This window comes from Drosophila subpulchrella, chromosome 2L, assembly GCF_014743375.2.
Source record: "Drosophila subpulchrella strain 33 F10 #4 breed RU33 chromosome 2L, RU_Dsub_v1.1 Primary Assembly, whole genome shotgun sequence".
NCBI lineage: Eukaryota > Metazoa > Arthropoda > Insecta > Diptera > Drosophilidae > Drosophila > Drosophila subpulchrella.
The window spans coordinates 22,911,296-22,929,174 of NC_050610.1; the positions used below are offsets into that span (position 1 = coordinate 22,911,296).

At 39.4% G+C, this 17,879-nt stretch overlaps 1 protein-coding gene across 1 annotated transcript; it reads left to right on the plus strand.

The window, feature by feature from the left end:
* The first annotated feature begins 8,145 nt into the window (after nucleotides 1-8,145).
* On the plus strand, nucleotides 8,146-14,624 carry LOC119548478 (T-box protein H15). The gene is made up of 4 exons (XM_037855749.1): nucleotides 8,146-8,625; nucleotides 10,770-11,214; nucleotides 12,091-12,376; nucleotides 12,965-14,624. The coding sequence occupies exons 1-4, from the start codon at nucleotides 8,427-8,429 to the stop codon at nucleotides 13,805-13,807; spliced, it is 1,773 nt and encodes a 590-aa protein (XP_037711677.1). The 5' UTR covers nucleotides 8,146-8,426; the 3' UTR covers nucleotides 13,808-14,624.
* Nucleotides 14,625-17,879: the final 3,255 nt, after the last annotated feature.

Consider the following 17,879-nt stretch of genomic DNA (forward strand, 5'->3'; position numbering starts at 1 on the left):
TCTGTCCGTCTGTCCGTCTGTCCGTATGAACGCTGAGATCTTGGAAACTATAAGAGCTACAATACTGGGATTAGGCATGCAGATTCCTGAGATTCCTGCGCAGCGCAAGTTTGTTTCAAAAGAGTGCCACGCCCACTCTAACGCCCACAAACCGCCCAAAACTGTGGCTCCTACAGTTTTGATGCTAGAACAAAAATTTTAACTGAAATGTATTGCTCTCATCAATACCTACCGACTGACCTAAAAAAAAGTTTGCCACGCCAACTTTAACGCCCACAAACCGCCCACAAACTTCAAAAAATCGTAAATATGAACGCGGATATCTCGGAAAATATCAAAGATAGAGAAACGAGATTTCAGATTTAGATTCCGTAGGCTTGAGCGCAGCGCAAGCTTATTACGCGAATATGCCACGCCCACTCCAACGCCCACAAACCGCCCAAGTCTGTGGCGCCCACAATTTTCATGGTAGATAAAAAATTTAAACTGAAATGTATTAATCTCGTCAATACCTATCGATTGATTTAAAAAAAAGTTTGCCACGCCCACTCTAACGCCCACAAACCGCCCAAGCCTGTGGCGCCCACAATTTTCGTGCTAGATAAAAAATTTTAACTTAAATGTATTGGTCTCGTCAATACCTATCGATTGATTTAAAAAAAACTTTGCCACGCCCACTCTAATGCCCACAACGCTTAAATCTGTCTACCGCCGGTAGGTGGCGCATTTGCTGCTTGCATATCTCCATTTTCCTTTGGTCCCTTTAGCTGAGTAACGGGTATCTGATAGTCGAGGTACTCGACTATAGCGTTCTTCCTTGTTTTTTATATATACAGACTCTCAAAATATTGTATAAATAGCATAGTAATATATATAATTTACTCAATATTTTAATAAATATTTATATGTTTTAAGTGATGTATTTATATATTTTATATTTATAGTTTTAACTGCTTAGATAAAAATACTACCAATATATTTAGAGCGCATTTTTTATAAAGACAATTAACTTAAAGTCATGTATTAATGAATTTCCATCCTTAAACAGATGAATTCATTTTTCAGTGTCAAGAAACTCATGAAAAAGAGACTTCTTCCGCCACAATTTAAGCGGATTTAGCGCCTGTTGACGCCTCTCAAATTTCCAGGGACCGCACACAGCGCTTCATTAGCAACACCTACAAAAAGACGAAAGGAGGGCGATATATCCTTTTGGCCATTGCCTCATTGCCTCAAAGGGTGTTGCAGACGGAGTCGAAACCCTAGACGTGCAACCCAAAAAAAAACATTTCTGGGCGTTGCGAAAGACCTCACATGAGGAACGGAGATTAAGGCATTGGCTCATTTGAATGGACGCGAACGTGCGAGTGAGGAGTGTGAATAATGAGTGTAAAAAGTGCCAAGGGTAACACATTTCATATAGGAAATGTTCAGGTTAAATATCTAACCACAACATCATAATAAATTAATGTAAAATCTAACCAAAAAGATGTACAGCAGAAAAAGATAACCATATTCAAATTTCTTTATTTTAATTTCCATATTTTTAACCCGAAGTATTTCCTGTCATCCCACCACTTGAGTCATAAACATATGATGTACGACTAACCCTTAATAAAAACCCCGCTAAAATACCTCATAGGATTATCACCCAATGATGATTGTTCCTCGAAATCCCGTCATTCCACCCATATATACCATATAACCCTCCAAATCAATCTAGTATCTGTCACAATCGAAAGAATGGAAACCATCTTGGGCACAGACCAAAAACAGCATCCTGAAAACCACACACAAGCCACCTAATTATGATTGATGTGAACTGAAAAACCAATTCCAAAACTATGGAGTGCTCATTAAAACCGCATCAAAAGTCGAACAATGGAGGGATAGCATATTTCAAAGGATGTGCTGCCTGAAATGCAAATCAAATATGAAATTTTTTAATATATTGTTGGCACAACACAACAAATTTCAATATAATGCCGGGGTAAGCACTCACAGAGCGTGGAAAATGATCTATTGCTGGGCAAAAAGGACTCTGAACGAAGGACGAAGGACCCAGCCTGATCTTTTTCTGGGCAGATGCAGCAGCATCTTCGAGGAGTCTTCCCCTTTTCGTCCACAATTTGAATTCCATTTAGAGCAAACCGTTCAGCTTGACTTGACTTGTGCCTTCAGAAAATATAAAGGACATTTGGTTTGTTTGTTTTCCTCCTTGCCTCGGTTAAATTTATGACAAAAGGACATGTGCAACATTTGCAGGCTGCCCCGTTTCGTGTCTTTTTTTAACGATCTTTGGGAACCACCATTTTGTGGCATAGAAGTAGAGAACCTCCCCAGCCCTCGACTTCATTAATCAACCGCTGCACGTGTTCCAGGCGCTAAGAAGTCAATCTATATAAATGCTGGGATACCCGCCCATTTTTTGGGTATACGACAACCCAAAATTAGAGACCCTCAATTATGTTGTGCAATGAATGAAAGTGAGATTGCGGCAAGTGCCAAAAGGCGCAAAGGACTTCCTACTTTCACACTTTTTGCTCCGGGATTAGGCTAGATCTTTTTTGGAATACCCAATCCCCGAGAGCACCTGGGTCGCAGTTGGTGGGCGCTGGCCAAAAGGGATAATTGCAGCTCCTGGGCAGAAGTGGGTGTTGCGCCTTTAGCGGCTTAGGACTCCTTCGGCAAACAATCTAAAAAATACTCTCCTCCTGGCGGTCGAGTTCAAATGGCACAGGATATTCTCGCATTCTGGGGACCTGTTGTAATTGACACCTTAAAAAAGGAGTCCTTCGATCAACCGCACTGGAGGATATCTGTTAGAGGACGGTGCGTTTGATCCTGCCCCAGGAAGTCCTAGAAATTCGCAGAATTCGCCACTACAAATGAGCCGCTCGCAGGGGAAATACTTTAGGGATTAGCATACGCAAATTATGGATAAGAAGAAATTTTAGAAATACACAAACAAGAAATATTTTACCAGAAACTTCAGAATCATTTATAAGGAGTTATAATGCTAACTACATCTTACAAACTTTTCGAAAACCTAAAATAAAGATTTTAATATAATATCTTTTTACTTTTTACGAAAGATATTATTAAGAAATGCAATTGAACAAAAAAAACAAGCCAATTAACATTAGCAATAAGCTTATGTCGATTTCTATGATCACTTCATGATTACATTAATTTAATTTACTTTTACTTTGATCAAAATAATATATCATAATTAGGGGAATATAATTAAAATAATGGAAAACATGTTTATAGAAGGACATCTTCAAAATCTTCCAAAGCAATAACACCTTGAAATATATGATAAAACAAAGTTATTAATATCACCTTGCACTCTTACCATTTTGCCAATTTGACATTTCGCTGCTGTGTAATATTCTCAATAATTTATGAAATTTCATTATAATTTTTGCGGTTTTTTCTGCGCTGTGGATTGGGTAATAATTACCGGCAAATTGCCGACTCCAAGTGAACTCATTTCGCCCGTTGCAATTATGGGCACTTGGGGTAATCTCCGGCATCTTGAAGATACAATCCCCAAGTCGCTGATTTTGCAGCTGCCCAAAAGTCAAGATTTTCAATGTGAAATCGCCGTCTGTAATTGGGCCATAAAAAAAGAGAAGGATCCACCAGCTGCCCGGGTGGATATGTAAATTTAGTGTTAAGGTGCACAAAATGGGCGTTTTAGTGAAGATTAAGCCAGTGCCCGAGCATCGACTCCAATTGCATGGGGAAAACACTAAAAAACTGAAGGGAAAACAAGAAAAGGCGTTGCCCGACAATGACATAAATTTCGAGAGCAGAAAAAAAAACAAATAAATAAAGCCAAGATCTGGGGCCTCAGCATTACGCATCGTTTAAGTTGTGATTTATGTGGCATAGACAGGCCGAAAACCCTTCAGAAACACACAGACAGCCAGAGATTGAGGCTCGGATTCGGTTTGTTAATGAGTCAAATTACACACACAGCACCGCAGAGGGGTTAAGAGGACGAGGGGGTTGCTGAGTGGCCGCCGAAAGGTGTGACAATTGTTACTGCACACACGTAGGATACAGATACATTTATACATATTCAGAAAGCCACCTCAGAGATACACAAAGATTTATGGTGTCTGCAAAAAGGGAATTCCCAGAAATTTTCGCCACATTTCCTAGCGGTCCTCTGTGGTTTTTTGCATAAACAAAGCACTGGAAAAAAGGAGGAGACTGGCCAACTTTTAGCGGAATTGCTACCGGGCTAAGAGGAAAAATGAGTGGAAAAACTCGGACCCGGTAGCCAAAGGTTGTCGGGCATTTATCAAAGCGTCGGCCCCGGTTTGAAGATGCACCCAGACCCAAAACAACCGGGTCCCCAGGGCAAAGCCCAAAAAGCAAACCCAACCCAATGAGTTTCATTAATAAATTCCAGAACAAAACACCCAGACAAACCGGTTGCCCAGCCTTCTTCCTCCTTTTACACCCAGCAATATTCTTTTTACTCATTTTTTGTGGGCGTTCTCAGTGCAAACAACTGAAAATAATGGAAAATATTTGGTAAATATTTGCGGGCAGACCGCAGGACACGAGGGAAATGCGTGAAGGATGAAAGATGATTTGGCAAATGTCCTCGCCAGACAATGCGGCACCAAAAACTGGAAATGCCTAATGTGATTTGAGGATCTTAGGGGGAAGAACAGAGATTCCGTTGGATTATGAATTATTAATTTTGTAATGCGATTTGGTATAGGTAGGATAAAATTAGAATATGAAAATTAAAAAAAAACATTTAGTCATTATATCGAATTATAAAGAGCTGGAAATATTTATTGTGCCTTGGTGTTTTTTAAGATCTTATTATTTCCGTCGTATTACGATTTAATAATTTTGTAAAACGATTTTGTATATGAAAAATATTATGGAGGGTATATAAAGAGTGGAGTCTGAAAATGTTACATGAATACAAAAATATATTTACGATACTACGATACTATATACATGTTTGTAAAATATTTAAAAGAAAATATATAATACTGTTGTTATATTGGCTTTTAGTTTATACAGTTCTGTGTACCTACTTATAGCTGAAAAGAAATATATAAATGGAAAGCAAGGTCTTTATGGTAAGAGAGTTACGATAATATCAGGTAGCCCCCATATAATATTTTTTAATGCAATACATTGTATTACACACAGTGGTACCATACCGAATTTCATATTTCCACATCTCAGCACACATGTTGCTGCGATTCCGCTTTATAAATAGAAACCCAATAGTGCTTGGGTTGCTTCCGCTTTTAATGTTTATCGGGCAGATTCGAGGTCGCGGCAAGTGCCAAGCGGAAATTCTCCGCTTTCTCGTCTTGAGACCCCTTGAATAAATGGAAATGATAAATAAAAGTAAAAATAATAAGAACACGTGCCTCCCACTTCAGGGCGGCTCAAGTGCTCAAGAACAAGGGGAAAAGAAAACCCCCCTTGATAAAACCCTTTGCAATCGAAGCCCCGGAAAGTGTTATATGAACTTAAGAAGCGGAAATGCCGCAGACAAAATAAGGGAAACTCAAGTGAGCCAAGTGAAAAATGAAATTAAAGTCGGCTCAAAACATTAGTTATCTATTTGCCGTTCATCATCAATCAAAGTGACCGGGAAAATTGGAGCAGGAAAATATGTCCTGCTCATTGACCAGAGGAAATTTCCATGTCGGTTGAAATCAAAGTGAAAGTATTCGATTACCCAAAGCGATCGTTAACAAAAAAAGGGAAAAGTATCGAAGAAATTATAAATTGCCGACAAAGCCGAGGGCCAAATACTTGAGATTTCAAGAGGGAAAGGACATAACAAGGAGAAAGTCAAACGAGGACAGTTAGCCGCACTAATTAACAAGCGAAATTGTTTATTTTTACAAGTGCCAAGTGGCCACTTTTTCGGAGCGGCTGCCCTTTGTTTTCACAACTTGTGTTTTCCTTGGCTTTTGACATTTTGGTGACATACGCGACTGCCACCTAAAAAGACACACATGTAGATGTACAGCAAAGGGCAAAGTAATAGGAGTAATTGCAGGTACTACAAAGATAAATATGACTTCTAGCAGTTTTAGGAAGTATTTTTAGTTCAGTTTATTCTTATTGAGCTGTTTTAGTCTAAGCAGCATTTGTAGCCTGATAAGAAATACTTCTAAATATTTTAAAAGAAGGGTTTTACTTTGTATTATGTTGTTTGTATTTTAGGGGGTAATGTAATTTTAATTGTGTTAATAGGAATAGATTAAAAAAAAACCGATCAAATAACACTTCTAAATATTGAATATGTAGTGATGATTATTATTTAGCTGAGAATATAATAAAAAATTTACTTTATGCTGTTTCCAGCTTAACATATATGAATGCTTTTGAAAATGAGCTATTAACTTTACTGCAATTGTAACCAGAACACACACGAAGCATCCCTCCCCCTCCACTTTCACCATTTCTCCCAGGGTGAAAGTGTCAAAGTGACATGCCCACTTTGTCTCTCCCCGACGTAAAAAATGTCTCAAATTACAAAAATCACACAACAAGAAGATATTTTCCTCGCACAGGATAAGCGGGATTAGTCAGCTTGTTAGTTAGTCAGGGTCTTTGGGTTCCGGATCTCAGGATTTCCTTTCTCTGTGATAGGCGACCCTCGAAGATACGTAATGAATTTGACGAACTGTCACTTGGTATGAATTTCCTTTTGCTTAACCGCATTTTTTTTTCATTTTTTAGCGGGTTAATTGGCACTGACAAAGGTCTTGACTTTGGCCTGGGAAACATAACGATTTGTTGACATTTGTAAATATTATAGGGGAATTTTCCAGAGGAGTGACCTCTGTCATATAGCATGCAAAATATGAGAAATAATTCTAGGGGATATTACACAAAATGTTCCATTGATGGGGCGTTACTAAATTGGAAAGATCCCTGTTATTTACTTTTTAGTGGTTTTGCAAAGGGAACTTCTTTGGTGGTGGGTCGCCATGGTAGAAACTTAAATTCAGGGTTCTCTTAAAAGGGTTGATTATGAAACTTTAAAGTAACGTGTTAAAACATATGTAGTTAAAAGAAAAATATTCCTATCGCTAAAAAACATACATAAGTACTTACAACGATTCTCCACTTGGAAAACTTAAAAAGGAATTTTCAAAATAAGCTTAAATCTTTTTATAATTTAAAATTCGTTTTTAAATTCGTAATACAAATCCTAATTTCAACCCCAATTAAAAAACTTTTTTATTTATTTACTTACATATTTTTTAATAATAATATTATATCATTAAGCTTATAGAAAATAAGCAAAAAGGGGATGTTAAAGTATAAATTAACTTCTTTTTCCTTTCTATGCTGTTAGCTCCAACATTATCATCGCTGAAACTAATAAATTCTCAACGCCTGATTGCAATAACCTTGACTCAAGGTCCATGTCCTTGCAGATAAAAAAAAACAAAAAAAAACAGGATGCAACTAAGGGAAAAAATAAAATTCAAAGATAGAAAAACTCACTCAAAACTGAGTGAGATACGGAACGTGTTGGAAACGAAATGAAACAGCCGCTCAAAACGGAAGATGGAAGGAAACGTGAGAAGAGGAGATAACAGGAAATGGAATGCGACGACAACGGCGAAAAGTTGTCTAAAAAAAGGGCGAAGAAAAACCGCAAGCAAAACGTTGGCACTTCATAAATGAGCGAGAAAGAGAGGGGCAGAGAGAGAGAGCTAGAGGGAGAGGCAAATACAAGGGGGCGTTAAGTGCAAGCGAGAGAGACGAAAGCGCCGACATTTTTAATTGTAAATGAATTATGACGCGTTCGCGAGAGAGAGAGGAGTGGAGAGGGAAAGAGAGGGGCGCAAGTTGCTGACAGCGCCGCCTCTCTCTCTGTCGCACGTTGCCTCCCCCGCCGCATTTCCCATTGGAAAACCAGTGAGAGAGTTTTCACTCAGCGGGTGAGTGCCCCATAGCTGTGCTGCTCTCACTTGTATGTTTAAGGGTGAGCCATACAGTTGTCTCGCTTGCACTTGGCTGGGCTTGATAAGAGGGAAAACTGGTTTCCCGAGTTTTGCGCCTGCCGTCGTTTTCGGCTTCTCTTCTCAGCGGCAACAATTTCCTGACACAATTCAGTTCGTCGTCGCCTGCCTTCCGTTGCGCACACACTCAGTCCGCGAGATACTCAGTTCGCGTGCGCCAAAGCAACAGAAAGAAATATACAAGATATAAAGATACAGATCTGCAAGATACAAACACCTTCGCAAGCAAAAAACCCCTTGAGATCCCATACCAAGCTTAAAGTGCTGAAAATGCAGCTAGCTTTATAAGTGCCAAGTGTTGACAAGTGACCAGATACAATATCTAAATACCTGACCAAGGTATTTCCTAGTTAAATCCTTATAGAGAACGCATAGATACCCTACAAAATGCTGGTTGGTTCGCATCCGTATTTGTGCAACGGCGTTGTGCCCGCTGCCCCAGCAAATACCGCTCCGAATGCCAGTGCACAAACAACAACAACCACCGCCAGCAAAAGTGCCGCCGGCTCAGCGACGGACTTCTCCATCGCCGCCATCATGGCCCGCGAAGATGCCTCCAGTCGGGAGTCCTCCATCCGCAGTGCAAGTAAGTTGAGATACATATATACATTACCTTAAATGGGGAGAAAGTTCTTCAAATGAAACAGGAAAATTCCCTATCAGTTGCTAGAAAAACGATTTAATACTTTAATACTTTTAAAAAACAAATGAGTAACAAGCTTTAAATAGGATATTATACAGTTCTAACATAAAAATATATCTTAAAGATACTTCTTATAACGCGAAGAGAACTAGTGTTTGTCATTTTTAACAAATATAATAAAAATACACCTGTTTGGTTTAAGATGTATCAAAATGTATCCTAAAGATACTTTGCTGATGGGAACTTTAAAAGATGTGTAAAGATATACTGAATATATAAGATATTCAGGGTAAATATATAGAAATAGAATTATGAAGATACAAAACTTTAATGTCAATTAAAGATTCAGGGTAATTGGATAGTTTCTTAAGCTTTTGTTTGTACATGTACCATTCATAGGATATATCTTTAGATAAAACACCTGTTTTAGATGTGTTTTCAAATGTGCCTCAAAATTGATCTTTAAAACTGATATTCGTGTTCTTTAAAGACACCCATTTAACCATAAAATTCATTGCCTGAGATCTAAATAAATAGAGTTTCAATAAAAAGATATACAACTGCATAATCCCATTAACAACTCGACGCCTTACAATAAAACCGCAAACTAAACCGGCGAATGCAAACATTATTAGCCACAAGACAATCGCTAATTGATTGCACAACGAATCTATTAAATTACTGTTGTCGCTTTGGGTGCGCAGAGTTCCATTTAATTGCCATTGACAATTAGCAGGCGTTTGAGCCCGGTTGGAATCGTAAAAACTAGTTCTTTCTGGCCGACGGCATTCGCAATTAGCCAAGCCAAAGATCGCAGATCAGATATATATTTTTAAACATGAATACCGAACACTTGCAGCGATAATATGCAAGCTGTGCACAGCATCTAATCGCTTGGATTCATATTTCCAGCGGACGCTAACAAAAGCTGCTAATTATGTTAATTAATTTTCAACAATGTGCTTCATTTTATTAATTTTACGAGGCGCAGAAAATTAGCGACGGTCAAAATCAAAACAAAGGCATTCATATTTTACGATCTTTTATCAAATATGCAGCTTTTTAATTTCATATTTTTGTATTGTTTATTTCTTTTGGCTTTTTGTTACCGTCGTTTTCCGTTTGCTTAGTTTGCATTTTAACACCTACAGTCTGGAATCGCCTACTGCCAAAAGGGCATATAGGTTTGCTCAATCACTTCGTTATCTTTTTTAAATGGAATTGGGAAAGCGTATGCCATGATTCGTTTTAGCCCTATAGATGTAAATATTATTCATCAACTTTTGCACACACCTTGAGGCCCTCGACTTTTCAGTTTATGCAATGAAAAAGAGCAATCGCAGCTAGAGTTTCGGGCTGTTTAATTGCCAATTTGTGTGCAGTTTGCCAATTAAGCGAGCGGTCGTCTCATTGTCTCATTGTAATTTCAATCGTAACGCGAAGCGAAGCGGAAACTCCAAGAATATGAGACGACTCCACGCTGTCTGCCGCGAAATCAGCTTTAACACTCAATGTTGTCAACGGAAAAGCGGCCTCAGTTGAGCCAAATGCACAGCGGAAAAATCGTTGAAAAATTCGGAACGTATCTGAAAGATTTAATGATGAAAAATAGTGATTTTTGGAAAAGTTTAGTGTGGTTTTTAAAGGAATAAATTGTGATTTTCTTCAGTCAACAAATCTAAAAATATCTTTAAGATCTTGTGAGGTGTTAGTAATATTTTTTGAGGATATTAGTGAGGTTTACACTAAAATACAGTAAAATGGTCTTTAAAGTCAAATAATGGAAAACATACATTCACAGAACCTAAAATATTTTCAAAACGTACTTGAAATATTTATATCATTATGTTTAATTAAAAAAAAGAAGTACATAAAAGTAACATATAAAATATATGGTATTCAAACGTATCTTAAGTCTATAATTTTCTTAGGTTTTTATCTGAAAACTAGAAATCTATAAACTAATTCCATATATTTTATTTAGCGTTTTTCCCTTGTGCATTTTTATCATTTAACTCTAGCCCAACCAATGCCTGTAATTCACATTTAATTTTCAATTTTCGCTTTTCCTTGTTGTGTCATTTAAGGTCCCATTTCGGTGGAGGATGAGGTTGACGTTGATGTGGTCGACTGCAGCGATGCCGAGGAGCCGCCGACCAAGGCGCGACGTTTGAACCACCATCAGCACCACCATCACAGCCACCACAACAACAACAACAACAATAACAACAACAATGTGGCACACAAGAGTCGCAACAGTGGTGGCGCCGTGGCACAAACAGCTTCCGCCGAATCGCAGCTAAACACCAGCTCCACCAGCAGCCAAGGACGCTGCTCCACACCGCCCCAATCCCCGGGAACGGAGGACAGTGAGGAGCGTCTGACACCCGAACCGGTGCAGAAGGCACCCAAAATCGTTGGCTCCTGCAATTGCGACGAGCTGAAGCCGGTGCAGTGCCACCTGGAGACCAAAGAGCTGTGGGATCGCTTTCACGATCTCGGCACCGAGATGATCATCACCAAAACGGGCAGGTAAGCATCTTAGGCAACCAACCATCTAGGCATCCATCCATCCATCAGTTAGTCAGCCAGTCAGTTGGTAGTGCAAACAGGCATTAGTTTAAACGGGGGAACAACGTGGGAGATTTTGGGAGGTGCTTAAATATTTTTAGCCAAAAATTGGTATACAAGTTTAATTTATTATAATATTTTCAAATCACATTATAGCCATGTTCCTTTCTTGTAAGAATCTTTAAAATCCCTTTCTTATCCCACAATATTATGCTCATCACCTTTCCAGAAAACTCTGTTATTTCCAAATCAACTGTTCCTGTTTCATTATTAAAAATGTTCTTTGCCCATAAAATGGCTCTGCAAATGTTTTGCAATGTCAACAAAAATTTCTCCATCCATCTCAGGGTCTGTGTGGGGTCTTCTCTTTCAAAACTGTGCCAAAAAATAGGAAAATTTGTATACCTGCTGGAGAAAAATCAGAGCTAAGGGCGTTGCTGTTGTCAGCGGGAGAATGGGAACAAGTTCAATCCAAATATCCACGGGTTGTCCACACACCTTACCACACGCACACAGGTCTCATGGATAGACACCCTAATGATATTGTAAAAATCACACCTCGAACTCGCAGACATCAGGGCGGTCCCCGAGGTTATGTCACCGGGTTTTTGGAGGGACACATTAAACCACAGGATATTGAACTGAGAAATACAGATTTTGACTTGATTGTTTTCATTGTCTGCACTTGTCAAAGCAGGAAAAGGCCAAGGAAAATATGGGAAAATGTAGTTGAAGCCCCCAGACTAGGGCTATAAATTGTGGATTTAACTAGATGTGTGGCAATCCCCAAAATGTTTAGAATAATAGACGAATAAATTTTTTTGTTACCCTTTCCAGACGCATGTTCCCCACTGTGCGCGTGAGTTTCTCGGGTCCGCTGAGGCAGATCCAGCCCGCCGATCGCTACGCCGTCCTCATGGACATCATCCCCATGGACTCGAAGCGGTATCGGTACGCCTACCATCGGTCCGCTTGGCTGGTGGCCGGCAAGGCCGACCCCGCCCCCCCAGCCCGCCTCTACGCCCATCCCGACAGTCCCTTCAGCTGCGAGGCGCTGCGCAAACAAGTTATCTCCTTCGAGAAGGTGAAGCTGACTAATAACGAAATGGATAAGAACGGACAGGTGAGTCGCGGTTACCCAAGATACTCGGATGCCGAGATACTGAGATACTCAGATACTCGGTTGCTGAGACAGTCAGATGCTGAGGTAGCGATTAGCCGCGAGTGCTAAATGATTGATAATTTTGAAAGACGGGAATATATACAGGAAGATATTCTCCCTTGATTAATGCAGCCTAGCTGAAAAAATAGGAAAATTTATAATGCTAATGTTTTCTTAAAGTATCTTTTTAAAGTTTTATGGTTTTTCTTATTTATATAATGATAATATTTTAAAGTCTGCCAAAAGTCTAACATCAGTAATGCTAATGTATTCTTTAAGATCTTATCAAAAGTCTTCTGCATTTATTAGTATTGTTTTATTCATTTTTATATTGGTAATATTTAGGAACCTCCATTTGAAACCCGAACTATTTTTGTTAGTAAATCAATGTTTTATGGTTGTATTGTTAAACTCAGGACAATTTATAGATTTATAGAAAAAAATTTTATATCAATCATTGTCTCTCCCAATCCTTATATATACCCCCCATGCCATTTTCAACCGATTTACTACAATGCAACCCTCTCCCTTTCTCTTTTCCCCTTCCAGATCGTTTTGAACTCGATGCACCGCTACCAGCCCAGGATCCACTTGGTGCGTTTGAGCCATGGCCAGAGCATTCCGTCGAATCCCAAGGAACTGCAGGACTTGGACCACAAGACCTACGTGTTCCCCGAAACGGTCTTCACGGCGGTGACGGCCTACCAGAACCAGCTGATCACCAAGCTGAAGATCGACTCGAATCCCTTTGCCAAGGGATTCCGCGACTCCTCCCGCCTCACCGACTTCGATCGCGATCCCATGGAGGCTTTGTTGCTGGAGCAGCAGCTCCGCTCGCCCCTGCGTCTTTTTCCCGATCCGCTGATGCAACAGTTTGCCGCCCAGGGGGATCCCTCATCGATGGCGCTTTTCGAAAAGGCGCGCCAGCATCTGCAGATGTTCGGCGGCAACTCGCCGTATGCCCAGCTGATGATGCCACAAATGTATCAAGCGGCAGCGGCGGCAGCGGGACCACCTCCTCCTCCCCCCGGACTGGGCGCTTTCCACATGTTCCAGCAGCAGTGGCCGCAACTTACCGCCGGCTTTTTGGCCAGCGCCAATCAGCAGGCCGCCGCCGCCCAAGCCGCCGCTCAGGCTCAAGCGCAGGCGCAGGCGGCCGCGGCGGCAGCAGCGATGGCCGCCAACCGGACGCCCCCGCCCCCGCCCACCGCTTCGACGCCCTCGTCGACGTCATCGGGATCGCCGTCGCCCGATATGCGACCGCGCCAGTATCAGCGCTTCAGTCCCTACCAACTGCCCGGCGGTCAGGGGCAGGGGCAGGGTCAGGGGCCACCGTCCTCGGCCGCCGGCTCCCCGCCAGCGGTCCACGCCTCCCGCAGCCCCGCCCACTAAGCTGACAGCCACCAAGTTCTTGCCACGAGCAGTATTAAAACTAGAAACATTGAGGTTAAAAGTCGCATTTCCAAAACAGATTTTGAAAAAATACCGAAAAATACTAAATCTTTATAGATTTTCTTAAATATTTTCAGTTAAAATTATTATCAAAATTTAAAATTGACTTTAAAGATAAATTTTCTTTTCTCTCCCAAAACCAAAAAGTTCTCCTTACCATTTGTTGTTTCCTAAAATTTTAAAATGATTTTTAGTCTCAATGCAAAACTAAACGAAAAAGAAAACCTCTTCTTGAATGTTGTAAATTATTTGTTGTTTATACATAAAAAGCTAAGAAAACATTTCTCTCTATTTGTTGTAAAAATTTTGAATTATTTATAAGCTGTACAGTTCTTCTCACTTTCCCCCTAGAGAATTTTTGTAATTTAGTTTAATTTATTGTACAAATGTTTCAATGTTGTTCAAGACAAACTCATCTCAGTGTAAAGTTAGAACAAAATTCACTCAAAAATCTATGCATATAAATAAAGATGAAAATAAATATTTATAAATAAAAACGCTGCACGATTGTAAACTATATATAGCTATATAGTGTAAACATTAATCGTTAGTTATGCTATTACATCTAATGATATATTCATAGTATTAACAATAAATTCATAGACGCTTCAGTTAGTTCTATTTATCCGGCGAAAACGAGAAGATTTATTTAGCATAAATTAGAGGAGAGTAAAACCATAATCTGTATTCAATGTGAACGCTAATGAAAAGTGAAAACACGAAAAATATTTAAACAAAACTATTAAACAAAAAAAAACACAAACATACAAAAACAAATCAAAAATAAATAAAAATATGTGAACCAAAAAGTTAACAAATATCTTTTTATTGGGGGTGTTTTAAATATAAAAGGAAAAATTTAAGATGGTTTTGGGAACCTTTTTAATTTCCTGCTTAAAACAGTTTTTTAATTTTATTTTCAGCCATAAAATTCGGAGTCATTTTTTAAACTAAATCTCCAGCGATTTCCGAAGTATCTCAAGTTTCTTTAAGACTCATATTACGCGCTACTTTTCCCATATAAAAAATACTCCACATAAATTACGCATTATAATGCCCTGGCAAACACTCCATTTCACAGCTATGCAAAGTAGCCAGAAATCCTGTTTGAATTTCTCACAGAATATCGCAGATATATCCTGTTCCACATAGGCGTAATTCCTTGGGTGCAAGTGTCGCCTTGCCGGCAGAACAAATTGAAAAACGAAATGCAGTCTAAAGGGGACTGGAAAAGATACAGATACAAAGATACAGATACGCAGATACACACACTCTCGTGTTCGAACGAATGCATTTTCATGGTCACTCAAAGTGAAATTTTTCATTGGGATTTTCGGGTGTTCAGAAAATTCGATTGACACGCCGGAGTTTTGGGTCTTAAGTGGAGTCTTGATGGATGATTGGGCACTGGATTTGGGTCTGAGTTTCTAGTGTGGATAAGCGTACGAAAATCGTATCGAGGGTCTTGGGAAATTTCCACTTTTCCCCATTTTGATTGAGGGCCCGAACTAATCGGAAATAATAGCATTTTTTGATAACTATATAGGTATACTACTGGCCCTCTTTGCCTAATTATAAAGAAATTAACTTGGTGGATAAACATCTTTCGGGGACGGAAAATAATAATAGCAACACTTCCTCCAATTATATGGTGAACTCATTGAAAAAGGTGCTATCGGCATTTGTCTATCTGGCACCTCACTTGCCAAATTTCTATTTATACCTGCACTTTACCTTCGGACATTATGTGGATATCTCTGGGCGGCGATCTTCGGCCGGAGTTAATTACAAACTAATCGGAAAAACAAACAAAACATTAGGCTATCGCCAGCCGGCGATCTTTACAGGAGCCAACCACTAGGACGGGCATATACATATGTCAAATGTCGGGGTAATTTATAGGCCAAGACCGCCAAAGATCCATGTAGTCATGTAGACCCAAGTGTCAAAACAAACAGAGCGCCGCCCCACACGAAAATGGTAACAAACTCATCATTTGCCAGGCGAACAAGATGGGGAAACTCTCGGTTTGGGTTGAGCTCCCTTGGCATAAATTTCCTTTTGGCGTTTTCTGTTCCGTTTTCGTTTTAATTTGAATGTAAATGATGCTGACGCAGCTGTGGATCTCGGAGGCTTCTGGTACTCCCCCGTCATCCCATCATCCCATCACCCCATCCCATAAATATATATACATATACTATACATGGTGTATCCCAGCGATGGGGCGTCTGATGAGCAGCAGACTTGTGGGCTAAGGTTAAATGTCGGGTGTCCAACAAACAGTGACAAAATATTTAAATTTTCCCGGGGGGCGTTTGTAAATATTTGAGCCACTTAATTGGTGGGGCGTGGGTGGGCTGGTCCCCGAATTGATTTATGCCGGCGAAGGGAAATCGATTTGAAAATGAACCCATTAAAATTAAACATATTTTTCAAATGAATTATGGCGTATTGGGGCGTGAAAAAATACAGCTCCCTTAGTTTTCGGAAAATTATAAGCAATTGAAACATAATTGAATCGAAATAGGTTAGTGAACCAGAAAAAATTGTTTAAAAATTATATATTGAGGTCTTACAATTTAGTTTTGAATTTAATTAGGCTAAGATCTCTTTAAAATAATGTTTAACATTTTTTTTTTAAATGGAGTTACAAAAATAAAAATAGTTATTTAGAGATCAAATAATATAAAATGGCTTTCATTAACAATCTTAAAATTATAATTAAATGTACTGTTTGAATTTTGATTTTTATAAAATATCCTATATCTATTTTAAAATTTAAAAAAAATGGAGTTCTGAAGCATGACTTTCCGAATATGCGGCATTTGCAGGCCGAGAATGAGAGGCCACGCGTCCGAGGCAAGTTGCAAGTTGAACCGGCAATCAACAATCAGCGCTGCCCCTGCCACGCCCCACTCATTAACCCAAACATGATCGGGCAAAATGTCTAACGGTAGATGGGGCGGCCGAAGGGGCGGGGCACGTGCGCCCAAGTGTCGCGGCACGTGTGCCACAAAGTGCGAGTTTGTGGACAGCCGTGACACGGCGGTGCCACCAAATCCCTTGTCACCTTGGCGCCACGGTGAAAATTTGTAGAAATTAACATTTTTTGTTCGCTGCCGCCTGTCATTACGTGAAATTGCATAAAAATCAATAGGAAAAATATTACAGTTGGCATTCTACAAATTGAATAAGTATATTAACTTTATATTATATTAATATTTTATATATACATTTTAAAATATGATAATATATATGAGATTTACTTAATCATGTAAACCTCATATTGATTTTTTTTTAATTAATTTAAAAATTCTATGTACTTAAAGTACTTTGTTTTATAAGTTCGATCTTATAAAAGATAAAATTAAAACAATAATGGATTTACCTGTTAATAGATTTTAAAAGTATATAGGTTGTTTAATTTTAAATAATTCCAAAGATCTTTGGCATTTTTCCTTGGAACCTTTTCGATATTTTCTTAGAAACTTAGATAGATGTTTTTTATTGTGAAGCTCGACTGTCTATAAACCAAGTGTTAGAAGAAGCAGCCGAGACTTGATGATTTTCCCGATGATGTGCAGGTTAGGGTCAGAATGGAACTCCGAACCCCTCCGTCCTCTAATTCCAGCTGGCTGCCGGGTAATGACTTTATAAACACAACCTGTGTCCGCGGGGGGAGACCTACAAAACTGTCCAACTGTCGGGCTGCTGACTAAGTAACATGCTAGACTGGACACACAACGAAATCAATTAGATGGATATGGAGAGCCGTCGAGATGGGAAATCGGAGAACGATACTCATATATCATTAACAATTTCCATGTCATATGCCGTTTACCTGATATCTTCGAGGGAACCTTTGTCTATCAGCTTGTCACTCTGCCAACGAATCAAACTTGTCAAACTCATCAAATATTCAAATACATTTTACACATGCAACCGCAGAGGAGAAAAACAAAATAATTTTCCATATATTTCGGGAGAGGTCAAATTGTTCGTAACGCCCCCA